Source organism: Pseudochaenichthys georgianus, unplaced genomic scaffold, assembly GCF_902827115.2.
Source record: "Pseudochaenichthys georgianus unplaced genomic scaffold, fPseGeo1.2 scaffold_488_arrow_ctg1, whole genome shotgun sequence".
Lineage (NCBI taxonomy): Eukaryota > Metazoa > Chordata > Actinopteri > Perciformes > Channichthyidae > Pseudochaenichthys > Pseudochaenichthys georgianus.
The window spans coordinates 89,664-105,267 of NW_027263050.1; the positions used below are offsets into that span (position 1 = coordinate 89,664).

General features: G+C 45.0%; 1 protein-coding gene across 1 annotated transcript in view; it reads left to right on the plus strand.

Annotated features, from left to right (window-relative positions):
• LOC117442842 (sickle tail protein homolog) overlaps positions 1-15,579 on the plus strand; it is a 60,822-nt gene extending 45,243 nt beyond the window's left edge. Inside the window, 18 exon segments of the mRNA XM_034078804.2 lie at positions 1,473-1,620; positions 3,743-4,181; positions 5,619-5,648; positions 5,650-5,742; positions 5,744-5,819; positions 6,237-6,301; positions 6,303-6,404; positions 6,407-6,496; positions 6,498-6,527; positions 7,625-7,715; positions 7,718-7,783; positions 8,015-8,121; positions 9,386-9,401; positions 9,404-9,465; positions 9,555-11,138; positions 11,561-11,692; positions 12,562-12,782; positions 12,784-15,579. Of these exon segments, the coding sequence (XP_033934695.1) occupies positions 1,473-1,620; positions 3,743-4,181; positions 5,619-5,648; positions 5,650-5,742; positions 5,744-5,819; positions 6,237-6,301; positions 6,303-6,404; positions 6,407-6,496; positions 6,498-6,527; positions 7,625-7,715; positions 7,718-7,783; positions 8,015-8,121; positions 9,386-9,401; positions 9,404-9,465; positions 9,555-11,138; positions 11,561-11,692; positions 12,562-12,782; positions 12,784-13,072 (3,641 nt within the window). The 3' untranslated portion in view covers positions 13,073-15,579.
• Positions 15,580-15,604: the final 25 nt, after the last annotated feature.

The following is a 15,604-nucleotide window of genomic DNA, read 5'->3' on the forward strand; positions in this document are numbered from 1 at the left end:
TTCTTCAAGTTTGTATCTTGTTGGTCGAACGCACTTATTGTAAGTCGCTTTGGATAAAAGCGTCAGCTAAATGCGATGTAATGTTATATTATTAAAGTAAGTGAGTACAATATTTTGCCAATCGGGCTGGGGTATATCCAAATAGTTTTCCTGCTATATATTAACATTAAAAAACAGTATCTCATCAGATGTTAAATGTATGCAAAGACGCAGTCGAATAGTGAAAGCATGAAAGTATTTTCCACTTTTATGGTTAACATACGACCACATGTTGATAAGACTTTAATTTACACATTTTAGTAGCTTTTAATTAAAGATGCCTCTAAATTGTCGAGACGGGGAAGGCAACAACTAATATTCATAAGACTCGGTACAATATTATATACAAGCCAATAGGACTGGGGAATAATGAAATAATGAATTACCCCTAAAAACAGTATATCATCAGATGTTAGATGTATGCAAAGACAGTCGAATAGTTAACCCATTAAAGTATTTTCGACCACATGTTGATATGCATGTATGATCCAATCCAACTTTATTTCTATAGCACTTTAAAACCTTCAGACCAAAGTGCTGTACAGAGAGATAAGCTCACAAAACATAAAATAAATACATCTAAAATAAAAGATACAAACACAAAACAAACCAGAATAAACGTAATAATTAAAAAAAAAAAACAGCCATATAATAAAAACATAGACCACTGAAAGATATTAAAAGCAACAATCTACTTGTTTCCGAATGCCAAGGAGAAGAGGTGGGTTTTAAGACGGGATTTAAAAGCAGACGGTGTGGGAGCCTGTGTGATGAGCGAGGGCAGGTCGTTCCACAGGTTAGGGGCGGCAGCAGAGAAAGCACGGTCCCCTCTGCGCTTAGACTTTGGCACCCTCAGGAGCAGCTGATCAGCTGACCTGAGGGTGCGAGTTGGCGTGTAGCTGTGTGACAGCTCAGAGAGGTAGGGCGGGGCCATTCAGGGCTTTAAAAGTAAATAAAAGAGTTTAAAAATGAATCCTCGAATGAACGGGCAGCCGGTGGAGCGAAGATAAAATGGGGGAAATGTGCTCGTGTTTGCGTGTGCCAGTTAGTGGCCGTGCTGCTGCATGTTGCACCATCTGCAGGCGAGCGAGGGAGGATGCACTCATCCCCACATATAGGCATTACAATAATCCAAGCGGGAGGTGACGAAGGCATGGATTACCGTTTGAAAGAGGTCGCTATTTAAAAAAGGCTTTATTTTTGGCCAGCTGCCTGAGGTGGAAGAAGCTGTTTTTAACAACAGCCTTGATGATAACAACGACTTTAATGAACACATTTTAGTAGCTTTTAATTAAAGATACCTCTAAATTGTTGAGACAGAGACAAAGTAAGAGAATGCATGGATTTATAAACCTACCATAAAAGTGTATTTTCTTTAAAGTTAGTCGTGTGATATACCCATATAGACGATGTCTTCCCGTGTGTGTCCTCAGGAGAGTTTCCATCCCTGCAGACCAGGATGCGCTCGGTGCTCAGGGTGGAGGTGGATGCGGTGAAGTTTCTGAAGGAGGAGCCTCACAAACTGGACAGCATGCTGAAGAGAGTCAAGAGCCTGACCGACACACTCGGCGGTCTGAGGAGGTGAGACACATATCAGTGGAGACGAAGCAGGCATCAGAAAAAGAGAGGGATTGAAGAGAATCTGCTGCTCACGGGTTTCTATGATATCCAGATTTGATTGTACCGCCTTCATCCCATCAAAGGGTCGGAGGAGCTTCACTGAACCGATAAGAGAATTACATTTGGGGACGCTGCAGCGCTTCATTTCCATTTTAATACGACAGAAACTAGTTCACTCTTTTCTCCCACTCTCCCTCCAAGTCTTTGACCTACTTTTAGCTTTTGGAGGTTTTTGTACCCCGTGGTGTTCAGTGTTTCCCATACATTGATTTATTTGTGGCAGGCCGCCACAATTAAATATCGTCCGCTACAAATGGATCGCAAAATAATTGTTGGTGGTCTAATGCAGGGGTGTCAAACTCAAGGCCCGGGGGCCAAATCCGGCCCGCGACTTCATTTCATGCGGCCCCTCAAGAGATTGCAAAGAATATAATGTTTATTATACGGGTTACATGCTGATTTACAGAAGCACGTTGCCCATAAACTACATATCCCACAATGCATCTGAAAGTTCACTTTTTTCTCAGAATTTGACTTTTTTTCTTCACAATATTAATTTTTTCTCAGAATTAGATTTTTTTTAAATCATTTTGTAACATTCTCAGTGAAGAGACTTGCAATGATTTGCCCCAGACTTCTGCTTTCAGGCGTAGTTAATTATGAAGTTATTGTTATCCGATAATAGTCCAATGCAGAGGCAATAATGTAATATAATACATTATTTTATATATATTAAATATTTATATATGTATTTTGATATATAGTCTTAAAGTTACAACCGGCCCTGTGAGTGCAACCATAATGCTGATGTGGCCCGCGAAGAAATTGAGTTTGACACCCCTGGTCTAATGCAGTGATTCTCAAATGGGGGTACGCGGACCCCTGGGGGTACGTTGGGGTACTGCAGGGGGTACATGAGATTTTAAAAATTAAATAAAAAGGTTAATTAAAAAAATAATCTTAGTCAAATAAGTTAAATAAAAAACACAATTTTGTATAAAACCTTCCTAAAACCACCAAGGGGGTCCTCATATAAACATGTCAAATGTGTGTATTGTATTTTATAGTTTTTCACAATAACATATGACTTAAATTGAAAAACTCCTTGGAAAAATCTGTTTTATAAAAGTGTTATGTTATTTTTTTTCATGCATAAAATGAAAATATCCTTAGTTTGTTGTCATGCATACCACGAAGGAGGCAATACATCACACACTGAGGGGACATCACTATATTGTAATTATTTACATCGGCTTTTTCGATCAAAGATGTTGGGGGTCGGTCAGGGGGTACTTGGCTGAGAAAATGTTTCAAAGGGGGAACATTACCGAGAAGCGCTGCTCTAATGGATAGTGAGGTGGGCTGATGATCGGAAGGTTGCGAGTTCAAATCCCGCCTGCAACACCACCACTAGTGTGCCCTTGAGTAAGGCACTTAGCCCTTAGTTACTCCAGGGAGAACGTCCCTGTAATTGGTCGTTGTAAGTCGCTTTGGAATAAGGCGTCTGCTAAACGCCTAAATTGTAAATTATATTTTTGGGAGAATAGCACAACACAACACAGAGCAACACGAACGTTGTCTACAGCAGCCATGAACTCGCATGTATTATCTTATTTGAGAGCGGGGTGGATGCGTGGACCACCCGAATAGGTTAAGGGGCCTTTGGCTTTTCTTGCCCACAAATAGAATCAAATCAAACACTGGAGAAAAGACCATGAATACAAACGTAGGTGGACAAAAATATTTCTATCATTGTCGTGTATTCATTTATTAGTAAATGACCGAGTGGAAGAATAGACCCTATCGTGCTTTTTGGGGGTTTCCCTTTCCTGTAGTGTGCTATGAAGGTTGTTGTGCATGTGTATGGTCTGTAAACCCCATACAAGGGAGACTGGGCTGTGGTTTCAGACAGAGGGTGAAAAGAGGTGCTGCAGCACAGGCAGTATGAGAACAATAAAGAGCTTTTTGAACATTAAAGCATGGAAAACGTCAGTAGAGGCATAACGTACAAATATGAACCTGAACATCTGCACAATGTCCTCTGTAATGTTTTGCATCACATTCTGTTTCCCCTCCTCTCCAGATGTGCTTCTGAGGGCTCTCAGAAAGGACCCAGTCCCTCTCCCAGCGTCCCCGTGGAGGCAGCGGCCCCTGCAGAGCCTCTGGAGCCCCAGAGCTCCACCATCAAGTCTGAGGTGATGCCTTCCTCCCCGGTGATCATCCATCACGTGCAGAGCTCCCCGGTTCTGATCCAGCAGTCCCAGCAGTCTGCAGCCCTGACCGCTCAGCCCAGCCCTCCTCTCACCCCCAGCCCCTCTCACACCCCCAGTCCCATCCCGGGCAAGAGCCAGGGCAGGGAGTCTCCCAAAGGGGCCGCCTCGGATCCACCGAGTCCCGCACGTCTTAAGAAGACTCGAGGGAACCCGGTGAACAACGGAAACGGCCCTACCAGCCCGGGGTTCGTCATAGAGGAGCTGCAGAACAGCCAGGGCAAGAACAAGAGCCGAGCCGTTTCCATAGAGGTACTTTAATCACCTTATTATTGGGTCTTTATCTATTTACTTCCAACATTGTAAAGCTGTCCTTTGTAAAGACTCTCAAACCCTACAGTTCCTTATTTCTCCGCTTCATCAGATTTAGAGAACGCTTAAGCAGTGGCGAACCGTCAGGGCCTTCAAGGTATTCAGAGAACACCTGGAGCACTCGGATAAAACACAAAAAATCTATTTAATTATATATATAAAAAGAATAAATGAGAACGGTATCTGTTGTTGATCTGTAATATCACAGTGCTACGTTGATTTGTTTGTCCTTCTCGGACCATGACTACGCAGTTCAGTGGGTTTGTGTTAGAAAAGAAAGCAGCCAATCAGATCTTGTTCTGGGTCTCTGGGTAGAATGTCCTTCACCCAGGTATTCCACATCCTTGATCGAAGGCCCTGGCCGTTGCACTGACTGAGTACGTTTGGACTGACAGTTTGATCGACCAATCAGATATTGATTTGTAGCCAATGGGCGTGTTCTTTCAGAGTTCCCCTCGGTTCCAGGGTGCTCTAGAAGGCCCGCTAGTTAACTGGCTCGAGACAGAGGACCTAGATGAATGCGACGAAGCAATTCATGCCGTTTTATTGTTTTTAACGTTGAAATAGCAAGAGCAACAGGTGAAGACGAAGTTGTAGCGGAATTGTTGTGAGTACCCTTTTCAAGACGACAGTTCAGTGAAAAGACGGACATTATAACGGCGGCGGGGGGGGGGGTGTGTCTCCAGAAGGTCCAGTTGTGATGGACACGGTTCGCCACTGCGTTTTAGGAGCTTTCTCTCCTCGCATGTATTTATTGATTTTTTACATTTATCACATTACACAAACACAATTGAACATTACCCAACATTAGACATATCACAAAGTAATGCTACAAATAAAAAGTGTGCAGTTATTAGAAATCAGACCAAGAATATAATACAGTACAACGAAATTACAACAGACTCAAGGTGCCAACACGCAACAACAAGACAACAATATAAAAACAATAGATAAATTAAATTGCACGATTCCCCTCGTATTGCACGGAAGGCTTATATAACTTAAATATCAGCAGCGTTTAGTGCACACATGGCCCTGGGAAAGAAACTGAACTTGAGTCAATCAAAGCACATCCACGAACAGAGCAGAGTTATAATTATATATATATATAATTTAGATTAACCATACTTCCATCGCTTCTGCAATGTCCCCGTTTTATATACATTCCAAAAACAATTGCCAAATGGTGTAAAATCCTGAAGCTTTCTTCCCTACTATATATGCGGGTTTCTGAAGAGCCAGACTCACATTGTTTAAACCAGCGGCCCAGGGAGGGGCAGCCGACATGTTCCCAACACAAAGCCAGAGCGCCTGGCTTGTAGAAGGCTAACCGTTTGTCTTTCCCTAACTTCCTCTCCTCTTCTTTCCACTCTCCAGGCAGCGGAGAAGGAGTGGGAGGAGCGGAGGGCAGAACATGGGTCACTACGACGGGAAAGAGTTTGAGAAGATCCTCCTGGAGGCGCAGGCCAACATGATGAAGGGCATCCCCAGTCTGGAGATGGGAGGAGAGCCCGGCTCTGCCCCCCCCTGCCGCCGCAGAACCAGCAGACACCCCCAACCCCCTGGAGTCCCCAGCAGGTACACATCGAACACAGAGGCCCTGTTCTGCTTGTTGGGGGGTGTCCCTGTCCTGTAGTGTGTTATAGTGTGGGGTTGTGTGCATGTAAAAGGTCTGCTAAGGCAAGCATCCTTCTTTCCAGATGGGGCTGTCTCCCATGTGCAACATAATATGGCCCCTTTAAAAGCACCGTTTACCCCAAAATACATTTACCTCCTCTTACCTATCATGCTTTTTAAACAATCCATGTATGCTCAAGTGCTGGACATACCAAGCTATGGATATAAAGGAAACTAGATATATTAAAACAACTCGGCAACCTTTTCCAGGAGTCATTAAAGGTTATTCAAGATGCTCCTCTGACAGAAATAGAATGTATTGCTGTAAGAACACATTTAAGTGTCTCCTCTTATATACGGACTTGTTTTGTAATGCAGAAGAGCTCCAGCCTGACAGACTGGAGAAGAAGGCTCCTGAGAAACTTCCGAAGCCTCTGATGGAGAAAACCAGGCAAACCTGCTCTGGAGACGCCCCCGAAGACCCCCGCCAAGCCGGCGTCCCCGGACAGTTTTACAACAAAGCAGGGGGGCGAGAGGGACCAGCAAATCTCCCCCCACCGCCTCCCCCCCCCAGGAAGACCTTCTCCCCCAGCTCCAGCTCAGGCATGACCACCACTCGCTCCGGAGAGGTGGTCTACAACCAGCAGGCGGGACTCCGTCTCTGCACAGGTCCGTCATCCTTCCCTGAGAAGCCTTTTAAACAGACTTTCTAACGCATCTGGCTCTGGTGAAGTGTTCTAAGGCTAAGGCTTTACAAAAGTCGATCAAATCGAAACAGAAGAGGCAAATAAAACGATATACAAACTTAGATCGTCTGTTCTTTCTATTGTGTTGCACGTTACATCATTTAAAACCTGTGTCCCTACGGCGTCTTCCACACAGGTCGCCCATCTCCGTGTCTCCTAAAGCTGGATTGGTTTAATTTAATAATGTTAATTGGATAGCAAGTAAATACCACGTTCATGTTTGTGTGGCTTAATATAGATGAATAACTACTCTAGGAGCCATATGTTAAAATGTATAATTTGATATATCATGTGTATATATATATAGTTGAACATTGTAATTCTTTGTTATAAGTGTTGGGGAATAATTCGCCCTGCATGTCCTCCTCCTCCTCCTCCTCCTTCGCCCTCTGACGCAGCTGCCCGACCTTGAGCAGCCTCGTCTCCCGTAAGGAGGGGCTGCTCTAGCAAGTTGTTGTTGTCGCCAGTTTGTGAGCGGGCAGCTCTCGGTCAGAGATAGTTGTTGTTGTGGGACACCTGGAACACTTCCTTCTCGGGGTGGAGATGACCTCGAGCCGTAAGAGACAACAACTGTGATTCAGTGTCCTCAGCTGTTTAGTCTCTCCAGTGAAGAATGCTGATTATTACACTCTGAACTGAAACCTGGAGCTGCAGGAGGGCTCTTCAGGACTGATGGTGGCATCTCCACCCTGTGGTCAGACCGCGGCCCGGGACCTGTCTCGTGAACTCTCCGGCCGAAGCTCCAAATAACCATCAGTGTTTGATATCAAAGTCTCTGAGTCCTGACTCCAATTGCTTCCGAAGTTTCCCCACAATAAGTATTATATATCATTTATTTAAAACCGCCTGCAGCTGCTGGTAATGAGAATGAGAAAGAGAAAAGAATCACGGAGCAATATCGTTTTTTGATCTTTGAAAATATGTGTTTGTGGCTGATGAGAAGCGATCAGTTTAGCATAACTTAATTACATGGGTGGAAAAAGTACTCGTAAAATATTTCCTTCTCATAATGTCCAACAGGAGGGTGGAAGAGGACACACCGCCTCCCAGCCCCAACCCAAAGCCAACAAGGTCGCTCCAGAGACGAAGCCCAAGCCGGCCACCCCTCCCCCGTCACTGATCCCACAGAAGAGGAGGACGAAGGGGACAAAATCATGGCTGAGCTTCAGGTAAAAAGCATACTTACACACCACACACACACACACACACACACACACACACACACACACACACGCACACACGTCCCTCAAACATGCATCAGGCCCGATCCATAGGTCTCTGTTTGATTTCTGCACTGCGGGAGTGGGTCTGTCCTTTCATCCCCTGGTGGTTCTCGGGAGATGCTTCTCGTCCTCCTCAATAGTTTCCCGTTTCCCCCTCACCTCTCTCCACTCTTCAGGTGTTCCAGATAGTGCACAGTTAAGGGATGTAGGGTGAAACATTTGGTAGAACCCGCCTCTCGAATTGATCCGCAAATCAGAGAGCTGCGGCCCGTATTGCCTCTCAAAGAGAAAAAGGTAAAATACTTGTCGCCGCGCAGCCACCCTCCTAACCGCCTGCCTCTGCCCACTGCCTGACACTCGAGGGCTGCCTTAACACCTCCACAAACTTCTGCACCCTTGCTTTGGCTCCAGAGAATCCTGTAACAAACACTTCCTTTCCTTGCTGCCTCAGTTTCCTTCCCTCTTCTGCTGGATATCTCCGCTTGAATATATTTCAGGATTAAGTCTGCATAAAAAAGTGTCCTTTGTGCGCCTTGACCAGACAATGATGTGTGTTGATTTAATTATCAATAAAGACCACGGCGCTGTGTTCTGCAGGCAATTCAATCGTCTTGTGTCTTTCTTTAATTACCTCCTTCACGCTGATTGGTCATGAGAGAAACGTTAAAGACACATCCTGTTTTTGCAGACTTGGTTCACTAGAGGTCAGTCCGGCCACCTTGCATGCTACTCTCCCCACTTTTCCCCAGGGATTACTTTTCTGTTTCTCTTTGTCTTTGCACACTTCACTCCAGTTTGCTCTCCCGGCTTTACACCTACTGAATACAACCAGCACGACGTGGTGGCAGACGGGTGCGAACGCGCTAACACACGTATTTTGGCACATTTGTGTTATTTTATGAAACTGCAGTGAGTTTATCCTGATGACGTGTTATAGCGCGTCTGCACCTGTCGGCCACCGTCGCACAATCCTATATTTCTTCACATATAGGGTTAACCTTTGCACATTTAAAATGAATTTACTTATTCCATTCATGTATCAAGTGCGCATCCAAGTTAGAACATGAGATGTAAAAGGTAAGTATAAGTTAAGTACATGTTAAGCTACTAGTAATAGATAACAAAACAACTTAGCTTATTTAACCTCAGTGTCAGCATGGTATAAACATGGAGACAGGAAGTGTATACAGATTAGTAGATTAGTAGTCTCTAGATGACGTGAAAGTGCAAAAAAGTACAGGTAGGGATATACTGTCGCCTTCAGAAATAACCTTATTTGGCTGTTATTAAATAAACCGGCTTATAGTCTTAACAGTAATATGTTTACATTTTTCCTGCATGCATTTTGATATACATGCATTTAATACCAGGACAGCTTGTAAAAGTGACGTCTGACGGTGTATCAGTCTACATACTGTACTATTCTGCTGCATTTTATAAGGTAAAAGCCCGGTGCAGTGCCGATTCTACGGCAAAATCCATATGAGTTCACGCTTAACCCTTAGCCACCCTACACACAAGTTGCAGAGTAATATTATTCCCTCACACACTGTCCTAGCAGAGCTCAGAGTCCACACGGAGGACAAAGACTCCGACACAGATGAAAATGGGAACACTACTCTGCGACAGAGCCAAGGGGTAGGACTCACTTTCTGTTAATAACATTTTATTCAGGTATATGTGCAATATTACAAGAGATATTAAACCGCTACTCGTTGATTTCCCAGGTCATTTACTATGTGACCGGGCAGATTCCCAAAGAGCATCCGACGCTGTCCGGAACGGAGGAGATCCACGAACAGCGAGAGACCGCACAGCCTCCATCACAGGTGTCAAATGTCAATGTTAACGACAATTCTCCAAGTCAGCAGCCGCTACCGTCGTCACCGCCAAAATCTCCTCTAACGCCTCCACCGATATCCCCCAAGCCCGTGGGCCTGAAAGGATTCAAACTTCCAAGGAAGCAAATGAAACGCTCCGAGTCCTTGAAGAGCAGCGTAGAAATGGAGAAGGGGAAAATCCTCAACAAAATTAACACTGAAAAGAAGAGTAAATCTATCCTGCAGCATGTTTCTTCAAGTAAGAGTATAATACCTGAGCCCGTGGCCACAACAACAACCCAAACCGTTAAGGTGGCGCCGAAAAGTTCACTGAAAAAGGCTCACAGTGAGGATCCGCCGAAAGCAAACTACGTGGACTTTAACGAGGAGGACAGTCTTAGTCCTGACCTACCTGGAGAAGAGGCTCCTCCCCCTCCTGACAACATAGCATTCATGATCACTAACACCAAGGTGCAGGCCCTGTCCTGCGGCGAGTACCAGGACCTGGTCAACGCCAAGAAAGGAAGCGTGCAGACGGTCACTGTAGGTAGCGCTCACAACCGAGGGAACGCCTCAATGGATCCCAATTTCCAACATGATAACCGCTACAACAAGAAGCCCGTCATCATCATTTTTGACGAGCCCATCGACATCCGTTCGGCGTACAAACGTCTGTCTGTCATCTTCGAAGGTGAGGAGGAGCTGGACCGGATGTTAGCGGCCGAGTGCATCGAGGAGGAGAGCGAGGAGTCTGACTCTGAGAAGGGTAGCGGGCGGCAGGCCAAAGCAGGAGGGAGCGAGGTGGTCGACGGCAAAGACGTTGGCGCTTCGCAGCTCAATGCCGATCACGTTAGCTTATCATCCTCGTCTTCATCGATCTCTGAGCCCGCAGACAGTGGAGTGAACTCAAACGATGACGCCAAGACGGACGGTAAGAAGAAGTTCAAGTTTAAGTTCCCTAAGAAACAGCTGGCGGCGTTCACCCAGGCCATCCGCACCGGCACCAAGTCCGGGAAGAAGACCTTACAGGTGGTGGTGTACGAAGACGAGGAGGAATCGGACGGTACGATCAAGCAGCACAAGGAGGCCAGGAGGTTTGAGATCACGCGCTCGAAATCCCTAGCGGAGGCTCACAAGGGGGCGGTGCTGAAGAGGCAGAACTCAGAGTCCCTCTTCAGGACGGACGAGATCCGGAAGAACGCCTACAAGACGATGGACAGCCTGGAGCAGACCATCAAGCAGCTGGAGACCACCATCAGCGAGATGGGGCCGGCCTCCCCCACGGAGGAAGCTAACACGGGGAATGGGAACATCTCAGAAGGAGCGGGGCTTAAGAGGTCGTCCTCTCTGCCCACCTCCAGGGGGTCCGGCCCTAAGGTACCCGGCAAAAGCATTCTGGTGAAGAAGACTAAACCCCAGCTGCTCCCGCGCCCTGTAGTCGTCCCTACTACCAGCACCACCACTGTCCCCAGTGACACTACCGTACAGCAGGTCTCTCTCTAGCTCTTATCGGGAGGCTTTGGGTCCTTTTTTTACCTTCACTTAACCCCCGAAATCACAAAATCATTAATCCACTCCAAAGGAAATATCGGAAAATGTCCCCCGTGGCTTTTCCCCTCTGTGAAATCATGGCGACATGATTGGGGGTGGCATTTCTGTTGGCTTCTCCTTCGCTGAACCCGTGTGGTCTTCAGCGTCATCCAAAACACTCGTGATGATTAAGCTCTGATATTTCCCTGACTGCATGTCCGTCTGTGTATTGAGGGTCCCACTGGGTGCATGACCTTTCCCTGGTGTAAATGGTTTGAGGTGTTACCTGTCAGTGCCTTGATTTTTCATACTTCCTGTATGGTGTGTGTTTTTTTCTTTTGTTTTATTTCTTGTTTTTGTTTTTCGTTTGGATCCCCTTGCAGAACACCAGTGTCGCGTCCCCTACTAGTCGGATGCCCGTCCCTTTGTCTGCGAAGTCCAGGCAGTCGCCGGGTACTACTGACAAAGCAGGAAAACCGCAAAAACTGCAGGACGCTCAGAGGCAGTTCCGACAGGTAGTTTTACTGTAGGGCCTTAGGGGAATCAAACACGAGGCATGTGTGATTAGAGGAAGACTACCAAAGCTGTGAGATTAAAAAAAATAAAGTCACGAACAAAGTGACGACTGTGGATCTGTTAATGTTTCTCTCGCTCTGACAAGAAGGCATGTTTGACTTTTGACTGTTACCCCATAACATCACTGTACTGTAAGCTTCTGCATGTCCACACTGCTCATGGTTTTCACTGTGTTGGTGACTTAAAAAAAAAAAGAAATGGCACAGAAAAGTGGACGCTGTCATCATCACACCTCCAGTTCCCATCACAGCTGAGCTCCTAGACAGTGTTGCCAAATATCCCAGGATGCCTTTGGCTCTGAAAAACAACCCTAACTGACTTTTCGGCTATGCCCCTTCTCACAATGCACCTTTTTTGCTCAAACCCACCACCACTGCACCGCTTCCTAATAACCTCACGGTGATGTATTTCCTCTCCCTCGAGACCACGCCACAACTCACCACCTTGCCACTTCAGTGGAGGCCACGGCCCCCCTGTCTGCTCCCCCTCCTCACCCTGTTCCCTAACCCTCTCCAGCCTTCCTATGCACCCCCACAGCCCATTTTTACGAGGCCTAACTCTAACAAAGACCCTTCCTTCCATCGCACGGTCTAACTCCTGCAGTGTTTTGGTAACCACTTCAACGTGTCTTCATATAATACCGTAGAAACACAGCCTTCTGTTCATGTTGGTGTCTTTTAGTCTCAGTAATATCATGTGTGTGTAGTATTAGTGTGTTTTTTAACATCGCCTTGCCTTTGACATGTATCATTTGACCCAGGTTTCCTTTTTTGACGACCAGTCTCTGTTTTGGCATCTCTGTTTGCAGGCTAACGGAAGTGCTAAAAGAGTGGGAGGGGATCATAAAACTACTTTCCCTACTATTCCCACCTCTAAGATCCCCGCTTTTTATCCTAGCTCTCCTAAAGGCAGCCCCCAGTCTGCACCAAACTCAGATGCTACTAATCCCATTAACCCTTCCTCTTCCTCCTCTGCGACAAAGTCCTCCATCCTGTCCTCTCCTCTTCCTCGCTCCGGTTCCCAGCCCTCCTCACATCCCCTCCCTGTCTAACGGATCCCTCAAACTCCCCTCACAACACACGGGTAAAACTCTTTCGTTCTCCTCGCAGAATGGTCGAGTGCACTCCTCCTCTTCCTCCTCTTCATTCTCATCATCCTCATCCTCCCCCTCCCCTCTGTCGCCCACACCTTTGGGCCCGGGTGGAAAGAGCATCCGCACCATACACACCCCCAGCTTCACCAGCTACAGGGCCCACAACGGCAGCAGCAACGGCAAATCCTGCATCCCAACAGCCACCGCCGCTAAGGACGCTTCCTAGGCCCCTGTTAGCAGCTCATAGAGTCCTGATGTGAACCTCCAAATGTTGAGTACTCCAAAGTTTTATCCTTTAAATGTGTTGTACGGGTCCCCAGCACATAGAAGCTGCCAGATGCTAGCTTGCAGACGTTGCGTTAAATAGTATTAATTAGCAGCTTATGTTGACAATAGTTAAATAGTTAAACGGCTTGGCTCCAACTGTTTGAGTCATTGAGTCCATTTCTGATTTTCAGAATCAAACAAGCCAGTTTTAACCAGAAAGAGGCAATATTTGTACTCTGTGGGCTGACTTTTATACATTTTGGGTCAATTTTGAAGATTTAGAGGACTGGATTGAACAGATTGCTTATCTATTTGAATATATAATGATAAATTGTCCACAGTAATGACGTAATCATTTTCATCTTGTGCTCTGTAAATCCAATGGTCACAACTAGGGATGGGTATCGTTAAAACGGTACTACTACTTTTATCGATACCGCTTATCGGTCCGGTCTTTTAACGGTACTCTTATCGGTACTTTTGGAGAGAAAAAACGAGGTAAACTAACTATATGTTGTATGTCAGGGACTACGAATGGAAATTAGCTCAAAGATAAAATCCGGCATATTTACATTTGAAGCATTATTTGTCTAAAGTGTTCATTAATTCAAATAAACGATTAAATGAAAAATGAAAATAAACAAATTGTGAACAAAACTAACATTGCTTTTTATTTAAATTAAATAAATAATATTTCACATCAAAAGAAACAACAGTGTTTTAACAAATCGTATTAAATAATCTGAAGACAGAACTGTGAACAGAACAGCTGAAACTTTAACAAAATAAATAACTCGATTTCATTAACCCATGTTTATATCATGTAGTTAACTCCGTGTGTGCTGCTAGCACACAGAACACCTGACGTGGAGACGTTCCTCGTGGACGGGGCTACAGAGCGGCTGGAGAGACAGTGGAACCCGGTGCATTCCTCCGTCTGGATGTGGAGCCCTTGTTTCGACAAATAGCTCGTGTTGCCGCCCTGACATGCTAACTCTTATTGCACTTTAGGTAACGAGCATCGAGACGGGTAAAGTTTAACCACACGTCAGAGCACGTTCTCTCCGCCATCTCCTCCGTGTGTGTTGCTGCATGTAGCAGCTGCGTGTGTGTAAATTCGCAAGCAGGCGGGGAGAGATCAAAAATACTAAAAATGACGCATGTTGCAGTCTTTTTGCGTATTAGAAACGGAGTTGGCGACACTAAAACGGCAATATAATGTTTGTGTAGCAATAATACACATGACATCTTTTTTAAATGTCTCCAGGGGAGCTTAACGGTTCCACGGTTTGTAATAATTCAGCCCCGGGGCCCGTTTAATACCGGGGCTCGGTACCCATCCCGAGTCACAACACTACTCATATGCTAATTAGCACCATTTATGCTAATTGTGCAAATTGTCCAACATATGAAGGTTGGCGGCAGTTTCTATGTTCTAGGGACTCGTACTATGCATTTCTATCATCACTTTGGGGTTCTCAACATTACCCGGGTTCATCTGCTGGCATCTAGGCTAAATGTGGCTTTAGCAGGTAGAGCTACTCATGTTTTTATTTTTGCATAGTCATGGTTTGCTGTTTTTGAACATTTTGTATAAAAGTATTAAGTGATGCACTCCCCACTTCTGTTTATTTGACACTGGCATTCTCGCACCCATCTCCTTTAGATCTCCCGTTTTTACTGTTAAAGACTATTTTATAACTAATAAAACATTACCGCTTTGTAGTAGAAGTGGACGAGTTTAATGGTGTTAAAAAATCTATTTTTCTTGCTGTAGCTCTGAATAGGGAATATAGAGTTGATGTACAATCACCGTGTAAAAAAATGTTGTTTTATTTTTCAAAGCAGAGATTGAATAGTATATTTAATCTGTTTCTTATGTTGCCGGACATTAAACACAGCCCTTGTAAATGCCTTTTTCTGAGTGTATACAGACGCATTGTTAACTTCTATTTTCTAAGAGTATTTTCACCCATATGAACTGCCAATTTATTTTACAGATGGTATCATAAGTAATACAGGTTTTATTTCAGTGTGCCTCTTTGCCAAAGTTGTTGTAAAAGGACTCACTTCAGGCCTCACCGGTCGCAGGACTCACTCTCCTGTGTGACGCCTGAAGTTTTTTAGAGACCTCAGAGTGTTCTGCTGGTCCCGGTTTGTTAAGTTAACATGTCTCGTTGTCTAAATGTACTAAAGTGAATCGGTTCTACCACATGTACATAGAAGCTTCTACTAAGAAAAATAAGTAGTTTTGTTAACATACAAGTTTATTTGTATGCATGCCTTTCAATCCTTTAGGAGAGTGGCGTTAAAAGAAGAATTATGTTTGCACAGATAGATTTTGTAAATATCTGGTTTTCTCTTGTTTTTTTGTAAAGCTTTAAATCATACTATTAGGAGCAATGTGGTAAAGACAAAAAACTGTGTTGGAGTAGCAAAAATAAAGAACTGCATGCTTGTTATGCACCGAGCGTCAAGGTCTTTATTGGTG